The sequence below is a fragment of the Gorilla gorilla genome, chromosome 2 (genome assembly GCF_029281585.2).
Source record: "Gorilla gorilla gorilla isolate KB3781 chromosome 2, NHGRI_mGorGor1-v2.1_pri, whole genome shotgun sequence".
Taxonomy (NCBI): Eukaryota; Metazoa; Chordata; class Mammalia; order Primates; family Hominidae; genus Gorilla; species Gorilla gorilla.
The window spans coordinates 169,221,145-169,237,935 of record NC_086017.1 but is presented as its reverse complement, the minus strand read 5'-3'; the positions used below and the strand labels follow the sequence as shown (position 1 = coordinate 169,237,935).

Below are 16,791 nucleotides of genomic sequence, written 5' to 3'. Positions count from 1 at the left end.
TGTTTAGGTTTCCAGTGTGCATTTAAAGATACACAACCTCTGAGAGAGAAATTACGTCAAGGTTAACCTAAAATCAAGAGCAGGCAACATGCCTTACGGTGCATTGCAACATCTTGCAAAAGTAAACAGAGCCATATGCTCTTGGTCACATGCCACCAGTACAGAAGTCAAAGGAATATATAGTGTGTTTAAGGCGAGCATATTTATATTTCAAGAGAGGAACATCTATTTCACCCTGCACCACCTCTCTCAGCAAGCCAGTGTGAGCCAGAAAGGGTAGGGCGGAATCAGAAAGAGAGCTGGATCTAAGGCAGGGACAGTGGAGTGGATGGGATAGAGGGCACCAGAATCCAGCCTCCCTCTTGCTCCACCCTACCTAGAGCTAGTGAGGAAGCGCCAGGCTTATATTGCAAGATGAGCCAGGAAACCCAAAAGCAGCTATAAAGACCCAGGAACGTGGGGCGAGGGGAGGAGTCGGCGAACTCTCCGACATGTCCTCAAGACAGAAGGCCAAGCTTGAGGCCTGCGGCCACCCACCCACCCTACAGCCACCAGCCTTGACCCAAGGAGTCCTGAGCCTCCCAGGTGCGGGACGCATGCGCACGGTGACACTGCGCACGCCGCGAGGCCGCCGCCCACCCTCCACAGACACTGAGCCGCAAACTGCGCCAGGCCCCGCGTCGCCTCTCGCCGGATCAGGGCCTCGGAGCTCCGCAGCTACGGCTGCCGCTCCCTAGGCCCTGGTCGTGGGCATCACCTGGGTCCAGACCTTTGGGCTCACACCTCCCGTTGACGTGCAAGCGCCGCAGTCCCTGAGTCGTTTCTTTAGATCAGGGCGCCGCCGGCGTCCACCGAACTTGCTTCAGTTTAAGCTCAGCGCCTTCCTGGTTCTAGCGCCAGGCAGCTTCAGCCGAGATATCGAGTGCATCGATGGACGCTGCCAGGCGCTGGGAATGCCGAGGGAGTAGATTGTAACGCAGCCAATTTTTTGTTTGGCGTTTGTTTTGCGTGCCTGTTTATTTTGATTTTATTGTTACCAAAAGCAATAAAGGTGGGACTGGAGAGTGTTATTGTCTTAGTAGTCGTCGTTATCGTCATGGGTAATCAGTAAACAAATCTGCATCGTAGGAAGTTTTGTTTATGACACCTACCCGAAACAAAATTGGTTATCTCACGCTGGGGGAGGGGGAATCTCGCCCAACGATAATAAATCATGGGAGTGTGTCTGTATAGAGTCGTGTGTGATTAAATTGTAATGATTTATTTGCAAAAATGCATTAAAAGTCGGTGTTTCTTCTGCCCTGAAGGTGAAGGCACTCACAAGTTGAGTGCAAATTAGTTTCTCAGATTAAAGTAACTGGTTAGTAGTGGAATAGGAGAGAGCTGCCTGAGGCGAGGCGGGGAGCGGTTTCTTCTGAAAGAGAACTCAAATTTATAGGTGTGTGGAGTTTTTTTATTTAAACCAATAGAAATTAAAGAGACTCAGCATTTTCTGTAATTCATACTACATTACTTATTTTTCCTTAAATGGAAATTTTTTCCTCATTTACTCTTAAGCAAAGCTAAAAAGATAAATAAATTGTTGGACTGGGTTTTGGTCGACTATGAGAATCAACTCATTCACCACTGCTAGATAACCAAGCTACAGTTTTCCGCAGACATTTGAGATGGTGAAAAATCACCTCCACAATATATTTTTCGTAAATAATGTATCTTAACTAGCCAGTTTTGAGGCACCGTTTTAAAACTTAACTACTACAACACTACGTGTATATTTTAAATAATTCAAGAGCTGGGGAAACCCTTGGGGTCCTGAATTTTATTGGAACCTGTGCATCTGTCCACAGACTGTCAGCTGAGCTTTACCATAAATGTTTTTTTTTTTTTTAAACAAAAACTGTATTTTGAAATGTCCTGTCTCTGGAAGATATTTGCTGTTTAATGAAACAACATCATTGGAACTTTGTGAGCATTTATTAATATATGAATTTAAAACCTTGAAATATTTTTTAAAGTAACTTGCCTTAGGCCAGTGGAAATCTGTGGTCAGACACTAAAGATTTCTCATAGCTCCATCTGTTATCAACACTACTATTCCTAAATATGCAATGAGCCAAAAAGCTGAGATCATGGGAAAATCTATTGGTTTGAATTACACAATAGTTGTGTCTGTGACTTCCCTGATTACCTTCAAAGTGGTCATCTTTCCCTCAAGCTCAGTAGATGAAATATGACTTCAAACCTAAAAGTCATGTATTTAAAAAGGCAAACAAGTAGCTGGTGGGTCTCCTGATTCCTTAACCGACTTCTAACAGTGGTTATTTTTGAGTTATTTGTGAATATGTATTTAACACCTCAGTTTGAGAGCACCTTGAGCACCGTATCCTCTTAGCTCTCCCCATTACTGGCCCTTCTGCTAAATAATCTTAAAAACAGATTTTCATAAAGGACTAAAGTTGTATGGTTATTTTCCTCTGATAATATCAGAAAGTAGTTACAGAGAGTAACCCAAGACTCAATGTGAAATTGTTTCTAAATTCTTATAACTTTGGAAACTTTGTCCCTTTTGTGGTGTAACAAAACAAAAGCAAGTACTGATACAATGTATTCATACCTAAAAGCTATAGCTGCGGAAAAATTATAGACATTAGCTCTCCTAAAAGTGGCAAAAAAGAAATGTTTTAAAAAGGCAAAACAACGTTTCTAAAAAGCATGATATACATAATCCTTAAACTCACCAAACATGAACATTTTAATGTGAGTATTGTAGTATAACATAAGGTTATATCCAGCTTCTATCTACATCTATTTGAGAAACACTAATATATTAAGTTATAATTGTGTTCTCTTTTTGCAAGTGTTTCAGGTTGTTTTGACGGAACTTCTTAAATTATCTGCCAATTTGTTTTGATGCCTTAACCAATATACGGAAGATATACATATTAATGTTCTGTAATTCCTCTTATTTTTACTAAGAGTATTAGATCCAAAATAATGATCAAGTTACATTTAACTTCCAGAAAGTCTGCATTAATATTCGGAGTACTTGAAAATGCCCCCTAAGCCACACTTAAAGAGGTATATTTGTTTACACACTTAAATATAACATATGTAAATATTCTTTTGTGAGTATGTATTTGCATAGCCACACTTCTCACAGCAAGCCCTGTCCGGCACAATACAGATAAATGACTCAGGAATATAGATGTTCCTCTAATGTAACAAACCGTTCCGACGAAAATAGCCCAGAAATAGAATTTTAAATCGTAAGGGGGTTGGGGGTAGGCAGAGAGACCTTTACTCCTGGCGAGCGTCTCTTTTTTAGCTCTCCGCAATAAATGAAATTAGAGGGGGTACAAACTTAACGTCGATTTTTTTTTCAGACTCGAAAAGGGATAATCTCTTGTTTTTCAAATTAGTAAATAAACTCGGATGTTTCCCAAGATGCTAAAGAAGAAGTCCTGTAATTCACCATAGAGGGGTCCGGGTGCAGAGAGTAAAGGAGAAGGGTGGGAGTTCTGAGACCTCGGAGAGGAAACGAACGAAGTCGAGCTGTCCTTGACCGGGCGCTAAGGAAACACTTTAAAATGAGATCTGTCAGCTAACAGCTGCTGGGGAAACTTGTTAAATCGACCGGTCCCTTTTAGCGGGGTCTGTCCATAGAGGAGTCAGCTGGGCTCCAGGACACGAATAATAGAGCGAATAACACGGACCGAGGGGCGAGGAGCTTGGAGAAGACCCGGACTCAGCCTGCCTGCGAGCCGGGAAGCTCCTAAGAGAAGCTGCGCCGGTCGGAGAAGGTGCAGGCAACCCTGACTCTGGGCAGGATGATGCTGGGCGGTGGAGCTACGGCCGGCAGGGGTGGGATTGTGAGGGAGAGGCGGGGATGCAGAATTGGGATGCGGGGTCAGGATGCGGGAATGGGATGCGGGGCCTGTAAACTGCTGGGCGGTTGATGCAGGGCAGGGACGAGGAAAAGCAATGCGAAGCTGAGCATTGCGAGACACCCTGACTCGAAGCAAGGCTGTAGGGAAGGATGCAGTGTCGGGATACCTGACTGACTCTAAGAGCTGCGCACTTGTCAGTTTCCTCTTGGCCCCACCCCGCAGGGTCTATCCAGCTCCCCAGTGTTTAACTAAGTCGTGACACCAACGCAAAATCCACGCCTAATTAAATTAATTAGGGATTCTTGTCAATCCTGGATTAATGGCCAAGAGCACAGGCGGCAGGGGCTATCTGAAAACCTGAGCGGCCGGAGACCGGCCTTCTCTCCCCGCCCCCCCCAGTCCCCCTGTGCTGCCCTACCACTCCAGCCCCAGCCCGCCCGAACTCCAATCTCTCTCTCTCTCTCTCTCTCTCTCTCTCTCTCTCTCTCTCTCTGTTTCTCTCCTTTTCCTCTCCCCAATCCCCGGTAGAGGCGCGACTGCTACCCGGGAAGGGGGCTCACTCCGAGTTGCGAGGGGAGGTAATTTACTCAGAACAAGAGGCCGCTGTTAGGAAGTATAAATAGTGAGACTTCAAGCGCAGCGTCGCTATCAGATCTGAACTCTCCGCAGGAAGAATTGTCAAAGATCTTAACATTGAACAAGCGCGCTCCGGCAGGGAAGCATCAGTTCCCATTTCCCTCCGGCGGCCCCCGCCCCTTCTCTTCTCCTCCTCCTCCTCCCTCTCCTCCTCACCCTTCTCCCCCTCCTCCTCTTCTTCCTCCTCCTCCTCTTCTTTTTCTCCTTCTACTTCTCCTCCTCTTTCTTCTTTCTTCTCCTCTTTTTCTTCTTCTTCCTCCTCCTCCCTCTCCTCCCCCACCTCCTGTCCCATTGATGTGTTATTATTGGGGGGGCTGGAGCAGTAAAAAAAGAAGAAGGAAAAAAAGAGCGGGGCTCTGCTGGCAGAGGTTGAGCGCCGGGCTGACGTGCGGCGGCGATGGAAGAACTTACGGCGTTCGTCTCCAAGTCTTTTGACCAGAAAGTGAAGGAGAAGAAGGAGGCGATCACGTACCGGGAGGTGCTGGAGAGCGGGCCGCTGCGCGGGGCCAAGGAGCCGACCGGCTGCACCGAGGCGGGCCGCGACGACCGCAGCAGCCCGGCAGTCCGGGCGGCCGGCGGAGGCGGCGGCGGAGGAGGCGGAGGCGGAGGCGGAGGAGGCGGAGGAGGTGTAGGAGGAGGAGGAGCAGGCGGAGGAGCTGGAGGAGGGCGCTCTCCCGTCCGGGAGGTGGACATGGGCGCCGCCGAGAGAAGCAGGGAGCCGGGCAGCCCGCGACTGACGGAGGGTAACGACCTGACTGACCCCCGGCAGCGGTTCCCCTTCCCGCCTTCCGGACTCCTCTCGGGCGGGAGAGGACTCCGAGGCCCAGCGGGGAGGGGAGAGGGACACGGAGAGGGCCCTGGACCCCAGCTTTGTCAGCTAGAGTGATAGTGGAAGGGTAGGGGTCCGGTGGTATGCTCGGTCATGGGTGGGGTCCTAGTGTGTTGTGGGGGTGCCGGGGGGGGGGGGGGAAGCGTGTGGGGTTTGTGCGCGCCCTTCCCAGATGTTCCCATTCCACCGAAATGCATTTTTCACCAGCGGGAGGATGGGCCCGCAGCCCGGATGGCCCGCAGGCGGACGTGGAAGTTCGCGGGGCCGGGCTGCAGGAGGGGGTGCTGGACCAGACGGCGGGACTAAAGCTAGCCTCTAGCGCAGAGTTTGCCGGGAGGGAGAAGGGGCAGAGGTGGAAAGCTTAACCCTCCGGTCGCCTAGGTGTTTGGGGCCGCCAAGACCCCTCGAACTCCGCAGAGCCCCTGAATCTTTGGATTTTAGGGGCCAAAACTTCCCATTCTCTTTCAAGGTAGAAGGAAGCCAACGAAAGCTGAGGTCCAGGCTACGCTGCTTCTCCCGGGCGAGGCGTTTCGGTTTCTTGGTGTGTTGGGGGCGGCGGGGGAGGTGGGGATCTATATTTACACAATTCCTTTAGTGTTTTCAATCACCCAGTACTCGGTTCTCTTAGAGCAAAAATCCTTTGGTGCTAGCTCAGTGTTAGGAAACGTCTTTATCTCAATGGCAGAGCGTTCTATACCAATTCAAAGGAGTTCAACAATAAAATTGATTTGGCACTTGGTGCCTGCAGTAACTGGTGTACTGCCATATTTTTCCAATTAAGAAAATATGTGGCATGCGTGGAATCACATATTTAAGCAAGCAATTAAGTTGTTTATGACACGGTCTGTTCCTGTTTAGATCATTAATTGGAAATTTGGGGACAAAAATAGAGATTTTATTAAGTCTATGGATCAACTTGAAATTTGGACATGTCCTCGAAGCCCCAAAACTTTGAGTGGCATCCACTGTGTAGATGACATGTAATAGACAAAGCCTTCCCACCTCATTGGCAGAATTTGAAGGGTGTGTTTTCATATTTAAATTTCTATACAATATCAGTAAAAATACTTTGCTATTAAATTGGCCCATAATGTTTACTATAATGTTATCCACTTCCTTCCTAAAGAAAGGACAAATGTCCACAAAACTAACTCTGAGAACTAGAAAACACGGCAATATTTAAGATCACCGTAGCTAGAATGCGCGGCAGGGCCGAGATCTAGCGACTTTTCTTCCTCCAAACCAGCACCAGGTCTTCCTAAATTGGTAAAGTGGTGGAGTTACCGTCAAGGTGCCCAGTGCAGCCTCCCGGCCATGAGTCCACAACTACAGGCCCGAACTACAGGTTCGCCAGCGCGCCTGACGGCGAGGTTCAGGTCTGAACCCCCGGCGGGCGCAGTTCCTGGGATTGTTGATTTCCAAGCTCAGGGCAAGTATTAATTTCTCTTCAGACCGGCTCTTCCGGAAATGATTTTTAACACCCATGCTGGCCTGGATCCTGCGCTGGGAAGAACTGCAAACAGCCTCGACTATCTAAACTCAGCTTTGACTTCTTAAAACCCGGAGTCTCTGATTCGGGCGCAGAGGATAAAGGTTCCAGGGGGATATATATATGGTGGCTCTATATGCTCACACTAGAAGAGCTCGTTTTTAAAGGGAGGAGAAGGACAGGAAAGTGGCAACGGATGTGTGCAAACCCAGAGCAGAAAAATGCATATTTTATTAAACATCCGAGCTGCTGGTTGCATGAAAAGGCTTTGAGCAACCAATAGAAACCGAGGATCGCGAATATTCCGCTTGAACCTGTTGATCTCTGTGGGTTAAGCGTTTAGGGTCGAGTCTGCGTTTCCACGAGGGAGGGCGGAGAGAGAACAGAAAGAGCGGTTGCTTTCGCCCGCCACCGGAGGCTGGTTTTCCGCCTCCTGCCTTCTGGCCCGGCTTGGGCGGCGAGCCCTTTGGGCGGCCAACATGGCGTGGGCGCCTGTGCTCTTGCTACCCCGGTCGGGCAGGGGAGACGGAGATTACCTGGCTGTCCAGCGGACCTTATGCAGGGTTTGGCCCGAGCCCAAGGGCAGCGAGGGGCGTCTGCGGATACTGCTCCCTGTGCGGCACAACACCGGGGTCTGTTGCTCTCGCTGATACCTTTCGGCCCAATTGTTCCTAAATTAGACCAGCAAGTTTGCGGTAGGTAGACAGCCAGCGGTGGTGAGAGCTGGCCTGAGAACGAGCCAGCCTTCTGGGAATGGCCGGTGTGAGAGGCCAGTGGGTGGCCTTGCCGCGCCCTTATGTCCAGACCTTGCTCTGTGAGAGGCCTGGCGCTGCGCCTTTGATTTCTGTGAGTGCTCCGGAGAAAGTGAGTGCGAAAGTGAGTGGAAAGCATTTGGTGTTTGCTGGGGAAGGCCGGTGACTGGGGGGTGGATAGTGAGGCGGTGAGTCGAGGTACGTTTGTGAAGGAGGTGGTGGATGACTGCCCACCTTGCCCCAGGCGGCCGCTCAGACTTGACCTTTGCGCTTCTCCGGGATATTCTTCCTCCGGGTGGGTTGAGAAGCCGGACCAGGATTCCACGAGGGGGAAGGATTCTCTATTCTTTTTTGCGACAAATCTGGTAACAGGATTTGCTGTGCTGTTTTCGTCCGTGTGTGTGTGCGTGTGTGTGTGTGTGTTCGTGTGGATGCACGTGTGGCCCCGCTGGGGTGCCCCCTCCAGTGTCCCCGGAGCTGAAAGATCGCAAAGAGGATGCGAAAGGGATGGAGGACGAAGGCCAGACCAAAATCAAGCAGAGGCGAAGTCGGACCAATTTCACCCTGGAACAACTCAATGAGCTGGAGAGGCTTTTTGACGAGACCCATTATCCCGACGCCTTCATGCGAGAGGAACTGAGCCAGCGACTGGGCCTGTCGGAGGCCCGAGTGCAGGTACCCAGCTGCCAGGAGGTCGAGGGCCCAGGGAGCAGAGAGAGCCTGGGGTTGGAAAGAGGCTTGGGGGACACACTCGGGAGGTGGTGCTTCTAGTGTCTGGTGTAAGATGAGAAGGAAAGAGATATCTTTACTAGAGGTCTTATTTTCCAAAGTAGATCTTAGTCCTATAGCACTCCCCTCCCTTTTTTTTTTTTTCCATCCTAACATATGTTCCCAGAAGAAGAAAGCTGTGCTGGGCTTTCTCCCAGAGTTTCTATAAACCACACCCCCCTTGCCTCGCGCTGGCTTTAATGTGGTTTAATCCTAATGGGCCTACTTTTATAAGGCTTAAAAAAAAAATCCCACAGAAAACGTTTTATCTCTGGATGCCTTAAAAGTTCCAAAGAGTATTTTGCTCTCTGGAGTTGGATTTCCTTGAAAGTCTGCTCTGCAGGGTCTAGGTTTGTCAAGCGGATATCCCAATTAGGTTTATAGATGTGCAAACTATAAAGAAAATTAGTAACTGTTAAGTGCAGAAATTTACAGTCTGCTGTTAGCGGTCGATCTCAAACTGTGTGTGAAATAGCGGAGAAATAAACGCATTTTGGTCACTCTTTGTTCATTCATTTAACCAAGGCAACGAAACTGACCCTAAATAAATTAGATTTTAAAACAAACCACATATATTAGTATTTATATTTCCAAAGCCTGCCCTCCAGCACGTGCCATACCCAATGAAGTTAGGACTGAAACAGATTTTCTTTATTGGTTGTGGAGGCAAATGTAATAGCAAAAATAGGCTTTGGGGGCATTTAAAGGAGCAAATTATGTACACTCACATACACATATCCTTCTAGCTTTAGGGGGAACAAATTTAAATGTTTCAGATTGTATTTCCGCTCAAATAATAAAATAGAATAAAATGATAGTTATTATTGGTTTGAACACATGGAGCAGTTTTAGGCCCGCACATCTGCAGCTGTTACAAAGTATCGCTGTAACAGATACTCTCTCGGTCTCTGGGCACAGAGACCACCATCTGTAGCGAACTATGCACAATTCTTAAGGGGCTTCCCCACATCTTGTAATAGGATCAGGAAAAAAAAAACAGAGCAGTCACGTTGAAGAGGAAAAGTAATAATAGGCTGCCTTGGTCATCACAGCATCAGCAGCAGAGCCTTCCTTTTTAAGCCTCTCCTGCTTCGCTCTGTGCACTGAGATCTCCAGAGGCTCAGCAACCCCTTAAAAACATGATGATAATTATTACAGTTATGATTATTAGTATCTTAATTCCAACTCTTCTAGGGGAAAAAAAGGCAAGAAGCCTCAGGCCATGTGAATTATACAAAGGATGCCACCCTGGCACAAAATCCACCCTCTGTTGTACTAAATAGCAGAGAAATTTTTGAAGATTTACATTGACTATGACACTTGCTTTCAAAAACATACCAATGAAAGCTCTGAAGCAGTATTTTTACTTTAATGGGGTTTTTAAAACTTTAATTTGTGAGTCAATCAATATGCTTTATTATTGAAAGTGGAATACAAAAGCAAGCTTTATTTGAATTTTAAAAAATCTGTCATACTGCCTGTAAAAGTTGTCAAGTTTAAGCAGGTAACATCCAGGAGAACAAAGTACCTAAGAGTTACTTGCTTTATATATACTTCATTCTCCTTTCGCTGAGTGCTCTTCTTTTTTTCTCTTAAGAAGTGAACTTTATTGTTGTTTCACACTTTTATTTACATTTTAGTTATTTTCTAGATGTTTTCCTACTATCCTAACTGCAAACAGTGGCTTTTTCTAAAGAAGCAAATTAGATTATCATGATAATGGTGCATAATTATTCTGCTACTGTGTTTCACTCTGCTGCACAGCCGAACAGAGAAATTCTAAACTTCTTTGTAGTGAGGCTTTTATGACACTAATTACCTCTCCCCAACCCTTACAACTCCTTCTCCGCAAAGGAGTCATTATTTGCTCTGGTGTTTGGTTTTTCTTTAAGATGAAGCTAATTAACATTACAGGCTATTAATGAACACATTCTTCTCAGGTCTTAACTGGGCAAATATCTAAACCATTATCATGTTGGTATCAGGTACCAAGCAGAGTTTTAGGCCATGGGGACTCTGTTATGTGAAAAGATGAAATCAGGACTAATAGTAATCTATCCTGTGAAAGTCTATAAAATCTATCTTTCTATTTCTGTAGTTAATTTACATGTTTAACTTTGGAATTTGAGGCTGTTTTATACAATTCAAAGATTGCTTGCTCTATCTCCCAATTCTTGTCTAAACCATGACTCTTTTCTCTTTGTACTTTTGTAATTTAAAAAAATTTTTAGTCATAACATCTAGGTTTTATTTTTTTCCCCCTCCAACCTATAGGTTTGGTTTCAAAATCGAAGAGCTAAATGTAGAAAACAAGAAAATCAACTCCATAAAGGTATGCTTCTTATACAAGGAACATTTGATAGTCTGAGCAAAGAGAGAAGTAGTGAATATTACTATTACAATGACAGAAAAAAAGAAACCTCAAAAATGACAATAGTTCTTGACTTAATAATCTTCAAAGGCTGTTAATGGAGTCCTAAAGTTTGGGAGTAAGTTACATTTATTTAAATTTTGGATGCAGTTTAGAAAGATAATAGTCCATTTTCAAAGGAATTAGTTCTGTCTTGTACCATTTGGAACCCTGAAAAATGCTACAAATGTTAACCTCACATTATTTTTCTTTTGTACTTTTTACAGGTGTTCTCATAGGGGCCGCCAGCCAGTTTGAAGCTTGTAGAGTCGCACCCTATGTCAACGTAGGTGCTTTAAGGATGCCATTTCAGCAGGCAAGTACAGCCTAGTTTCAAGCTGTTTTTAAATATAAAAATACCTGAATGTTTGCTTGAACTGTTGAACATCACCTGTCTCTGAGCCCAGATGTCAATGTCTGCATAGTTGGAGAATCATTTTGAGATGATATAGTGGACCCACTACCCTTTAAAAACCTATACGGTATTAAAGGCCTGAATGCCTAGTCCATTCTGTCCTCATGGGAACCCCTGAAGGGGCCTGGGGGCAGTAACTGGTCCTTTAAAAATACACTAAAGATTGCCGTTAGAGAGAGAGGAAGGAAAAGCCTTTTGATTAAGATTTTGTCAAATCCAATACAGAGGTTAGTCCTAAGGTATTTCTAAGGCAACCCTCTAGATACTTTTCTAGGTATTTTCTACCTCTTAGTCACATCAAATAACTCTGACAGAAGAAAAATAAACACAAGTACTCCCAGCTCATACTTTTGTTTTTTCGTTCTTTTGTTTTTAAATCTGTTTCTGCAAACAAAGCTTCATCTCTGGTAAAGAGAGAAGTCTTGGTCTTCCCAGGGCTGCCCTGCCTTTGCAATCCCTTAGCCATAAAGAAACCTTTAAGAGTACCTTTTAAAAGGACAGCCTGCAGCAATGATTTAATCCTGGGAAATCCCAGTGCTCTGAACTCCCCACTTTCCAAGCCTGAGGGCGAAATCCTTTCCCAACCAGTGTCTGACCTTCCCTATCCTCAGCCAGGACCCCTGCTTGGCATGGCTGTGATGTCATGAATTAGCTCTCAGTCTCCAGTGACTTGGACCGGGGAGACACATAGGTGTGCCCATGAATTGAGAGTCGGTGTTAGGGAGATCTTAGCTCTCTTGGTGCCACAGGACTCTGGCATCCTGATGCTTGGCTTTGGAAACAAGAGAGAATGACTGAAGAAAGAGGGAGGGGTGACTTTAAAAGGAGACCTTTACTACTCAAAAGGTAATCTTTGGGCCAGCAGCAACAACACCGTCTGGGAGATTGTTAGAAATTCAAAATCTCAGGCCCCAACCTAGACCTTGTGAATCAGAATCTGAATTTTAACGAGATCCCTGGGTAATTGTTATGGCAATAAAGGTTAGAAGTACCGACTCACAATTGTGCCTATTGTGGTGAAGATGGAGTAACTTCCCTGAATGACATTAAAAAGTTGCGTAGTTTGCTTGCTGATACTCCGTTGTTTTGTTAGTGGGGTAAGAGATGCATGGCAGCATCAAGAGAAGAGGGTAAGGATCCTCACCCGCAGTCTTTCCAATATACCATTTCAGCCCAGTTCCCAGGGGAGACGGCCACATTCCTGCAGAAGGGGGTTCCCGGGGTCCGGGGAAATAAGCCTACCCTAAGCGAGTTTCGGAGACCCAGGGGACACTGGAGTATCCATGTGGAACCCCAGATTCAGCAACAGGCTGAGAAGGTCACTGTCGGAACAAGATGCACAGCCAAATGCCCTCTCCCCGTGCCCAAACACAACCCAACTCTCTCTCTGGCCAAGCTGGACGCCGTTAATGCTCTGTTTCTATTCTGTTGTCACCCTAGGATAGTCATTGCAACGTGACGCCCTTGTCCTTTCAGGTTCAGGCGCAGCTGCAGCTGGACAGCGCTGTGGCGCACGCGCACCACCACCTGCATCCGCACCTGGCCGCGCACGCGCCCTACATGATGTTTCCAGCACCGCCCTTCGGACTGCCGCTCGCCACGCTGGCCGCGGATTCGGCTTCCGCCGCCTCGGTAGTGGCGGCTGCAGCAGCCGCCAAGACCACCAGCAAGAACTCCAGCATCGCCGATCTCAGACTGAAAGCCAAAAAGCACGCCGCAGCCCTGGGTCTGTGACGCCAACGCCAGCACCAATGTCGCGCCTGTCCCGCGGCACTCAGCCTGCACGCCCTCCGCGCCCCGCTGCTTCTCCGTTACCCCTTTGAGACATCGGCAGCCGGCCGTCTTCCCGCCTCACTGACCATCCCTTGTCGCCTTTCGCATCTTGGACTCGGAAAGCCAGACTCCACGCAGGACCAGGGATCTCACGAGGCACGCAGGCTCCGCGGCTCCTGCCCGTTTTCCTACCCGACGGCCTAGAATTGGGTTTTGTAGGAGCGGGTTTGGGGGAGTCTGGAGAGAGACTGGACAGGGGAGTGCTGGAACCGCGGAGTTTGGCTCACCGCAAAGCTGCAACGATGGACTCTTGCATAGAAAAAAAATCTTGTTAACAATAAAAAAATGAGCAAACAAAAAAATCGAAAGACAAACCGGAGAGAAAAAGAGAAAGGGAACTTATTTCTTACTGCTATTTGGCAGAAGCTGAAATTGGAGAACCAAGGAGCAAAAACAAATTTTAAAATTAAAGTATTTTATACATTTAAAAATATGGAAAAACAACCCAGACGAATCTCGAGAGACTGGGGGTAGTTACCAACTTAAATGTGTGTTTTTAAAAATGCGCTAAGAAGGCAAAGCAGAAAGAAGAGGTATACTTATTTAAAAAACTAAGATGAAAAAAGTGCGCAGCTGGGAAGTTCACAGGTTTTGAAACTGACCTTTTTCTGCGAAGTTCACGTTAATACGAGAAATTTGATGAGAGAGGCGGGCCTCCTTTTACGTTGAATCAGATGCTTTGAGTTTAAACCCACCATGTATGGAAGAGCAAGAAAAGAGAAAATATTAAAACGAGGAGAGAGAAAAATAATATTAACACAAAAAAATGCCACAGACAATGATTTCTCTGAGAAATTATTATGGCAAAACTGTCTGGACTGCTGACAGTAAATTCCGGTTTGCATGTTACTTGTATTCCATTGATGGTGTGTCTCCTCCCACCCCCTTATCTCCCATGCACTCACTCCATTTTCATCTTCACTATGAAAAACAGTACCAAAAGCATCTGGAAATTGATATATATATATATATCCATATATATATATCATATATTTGCCATATATATATATATATATATATATATATATATATATATATTTGCCCTGTCTTTGATCCTGGGGAACAAAAGAAAAAAGTCAGAAAGGGAAAAAATTACACTCATTGTCCTAAGAAGACAGAGGTGGGCAGAATATGTGGGGAAAGGAAAAAGAAAACAAGACCACCAAATGAAATAATGAAGGTACAGCGCCTCGCTGTGCCAGACACAGTAGGCCCTCAATCAGTATTAGTTCCCACCATTCCCCTTTTCTTGTGTTCCTTCTTGTTGGTTTCCTGAAGTCCTATTTGAAGACAGTGCTTTATTTCCCCCTCTCTATCCCGTCAAATTCACCTTAAATAACACCCAGCTAGATACAGGCACTAGGTTTGTGTAAGATATGTTGATACACACGAACAAAGTTTATTTTGACTATAATGTGTGGACTGACTTTCAACATTTGCATTTTATCTCACAAAGGTGTATCTATTCAAGTAACCTTGGTTTTTTTTTTGTTTTTTTTGTTTGTTTGTTTTTTGTTTTTTTTTCTTTTGGTTGTTTGTTTCAATTCATGTAGCTATTTAAACTGGGATACCTTGGACTAAGCCAGTCTGTATCCCAATTCGCTAGCAAGCCTAAGTTTGTGGGTTTTTGTTTTTGTTTTTGTTTTACCTTCTAATTTACAAGAAAGAGGAAAAGCTCTTCTAACTGAACTTTGGTATGCGGTTGAGCTTTGTAACTATTTGTTCTCCATGAAAACAAAATTATTTATATTTGACATATTTTTTCTAGTGTATTAAGTTATTTTAAACAAAAGATGTTATCTCATGACGTGTTGTCAGTACAAAATGTGTCGCCTCCAATTCTGTTAAACCTTTTAAATAAGTGCCAAGTTATTAATTGAAGACACTTTGCAATCAATTGAATGAAAATATCGTTTCATTTGATGGGGTTCGCGTCATCTTTGTTCCTGTTACTATTAAAATATCCGGGATAGTCTTTCCCTTTTCCCTTTTGATTAATGCGTATCACTCTCTCGAATATACCAACTTGGAAAAGCGCTTGCCTCTGCTCTTACGTGCCGCAGTCAAGGGGCAGTAAGAAGGGTGGCTCTGTGGCTGTCGTTAGCGCTGAGCGCATTTCCGCCGGCCCCCTCCTTTTTATCCACCCAGCATAGAAACAGGGTTATACCAAATTAATGAAAGAACAGATAAGAAGTAAAATAACATAGGATAGAGTAACTTCCTTCCCCAAGATGGACTCTCGTTATTCGTTTTGCTATAATTCCAACCTTTATCTGGGGACACTTTTGGGAGGAAGGAAGGAGGGATCCTGCGGAGCGAAATCAACCTGGGTTTGGTATGGCATAATCGACAATCAGCCCCAGTTCGTTGACCCTCTCTGGAGCGGGGCAGGTGCTGACTTCGGAGCGGGAAAAGAGCCGCAAAGGCAGGCAGGCCAGGGCACTGTGGAGGGCGGATTCCCCATCTGACACTCCTGTTTAGGGTTGGCTGAAGCAGCTTCTTCATTGGTTAAATTTAGAAGATGGAAGCCAGAATCGGGTTTAGGAAAAGCCTGGCCTTGAAAATAATGAGGAGCTCTCTCTCCCCATGTCGTGGCCCCCTTCTTCTGGAAGAAATCCCACTAGTAAAGCCCAAAGGTGCTGCCTGTGTGGGGATAGTTGGAGACTTTGAAGCCTCTGCCCTGACCATGTCCAAGGCAGGAACTTTCCTTCCCGCGCGGGCTCTTGTGATGACGGGACCTTCCGCAAAGACTGAAGGAGTCCTGAGCGTCCCCTGGGACCCCCCACCCTCGTGCTGGAGGGTGCGTAAAACCCCTGCCAAAGCCCCACATCCTCCAGCAGTGTTCCCCACCACCCCCACTTGGCCCTCTCCCAGGTCTTAGCTCGTATTCAAAGCTGTTCCTCAGCATAGACGTGGGCGATAGGTTTCTTTCTTTTAACTTTCAAAGACCACTGAACAGGATTTGGGCCGTATTCAGTGCGCAGGCCTTGCGGGTCTCCTGGTTGATGAACGTCGGTAGTTTTTAATAATAAACATCTGCCTGCGGGCATGGTACGCCCTGAAGCAGCCAGGCCATCCGCCGTGGTCCTGTCGCCTCCAGCGAGCTCCAGTTGGCACCGGGGCCGGGGGTCCTAACAGGCAGGCTCCAAGCTCCAAACCCTAATCCTAACTTAGATCCCAACACGGGTTCGGACCCTTGAGACCCTGGAGCAGGGGAGATGGTGGCTCCCTCTTGGGGCCAGTCTGCCCCAAACGGCGGAGCGCGGGGGAAGCCCGAGGTCAAACGAGGCAGTGCGTCCAGGCCCTGCTGGCGGAGGCGCCGGGTATCGGTACAGGGGCGCAGTGACGTGGCGTGGGTGGGTCGGGAATGTCCCGTGCGATAGGAGCCGGGTGGGTTCGGCGCGGAGACCCGCGGGAGTCGGGCCGCGGCGGGAGCGCGGTGGGCGGAGAGGCCCGCGGAGGCAGCCAGGTCCGGCGAGAAAGGCCAAAATTTCTTGGCCCCATTCGCAGTGCTCCACTCGGGCACGGCCTGTGGGACCAGTGCATCCGGGGAGCTCGCGGCGACCTTGCCTCCTCTTCCGTCTGCTCCCCCAAGACTAACGGAGGACAGAGGCCGCTTTCCTTGGCCCTGTAGGGTCTCGCCCTTCGGGTCCAGACTCCCGCAAGGCCTGCTCTCCCGGAATGCCAGTGTCCAAACTCTCGGGCAGGCGCCTCGGTGTGTGAACAAGAGTTCCAAACTCGTAGTTCCCCGAACCATCCCAAGAAGGAGTCT

The 16,791-nt window shown here is 47.0% G+C and overlaps 2 protein-coding genes across 12 annotated transcripts in view; one reads left to right on the top strand and one right to left on the bottom strand.

Annotated features, from left to right (window-relative positions):
* The window catches only part of RSRC1 (arginine and serine rich coiled-coil 1), a 443,687-nt gene extending 438,432 nt beyond the window's left edge, over window positions 1-5,255 (bottom strand). Inside the window, exon 1 of one of the 9 annotated variants that reach the window (XM_063704321.1) lies at window positions 4,680-5,255. In XM_063704321.1, coding sequence (XP_063560391.1) covers window positions 4,680-4,815 — 136 coding nt within the window. In that variant the 5' untranslated portion in view covers window positions 4,816-5,255. Of the gene's footprint in view, window positions 1-376; window positions 527-757; window positions 920-4,679 lie in introns of those variants that run through there. The other 8 variants (XM_055381899.2, XM_055381901.2, XM_055381897.2 and 5 more) reach the window with 8 other exon arrangements.
* SHOX2 (SHOX homeobox 2) lies at window positions 4,907-14,942 on the top strand. 3 transcript variants are annotated; one of them, XM_004037909.4, is made up of 6 exons: window positions 4,907-5,266; window positions 5,822-5,893; window positions 8,060-8,268; window positions 10,636-10,693; window positions 10,999-11,087; window positions 12,627-14,942. In XM_004037909.4, the coding sequence occupies exons 1-6, from the start codon at window positions 4,921-4,923 to the stop codon at window positions 12,918-12,920; spliced, it is 1,068 nt and encodes a 355-aa protein (XP_004037957.1). In that variant the 5' UTR covers window positions 4,907-4,920; the 3' UTR covers window positions 12,921-14,942. The 3 variants fall into 3 exon arrangements, with proteins under 3 accessions (XP_004037957.1, XP_004037956.1, XP_004037958.1); XM_004037908.4 differs by lacking the exon at window positions 5,822-5,893 and having other exon boundaries at window positions 12,663-14,942; XM_004037910.4 differs by lacking the exon at window positions 5,822-5,893.
* The last annotated feature ends 1,849 nt before the right edge of the window (window positions 14,943-16,791 follow it).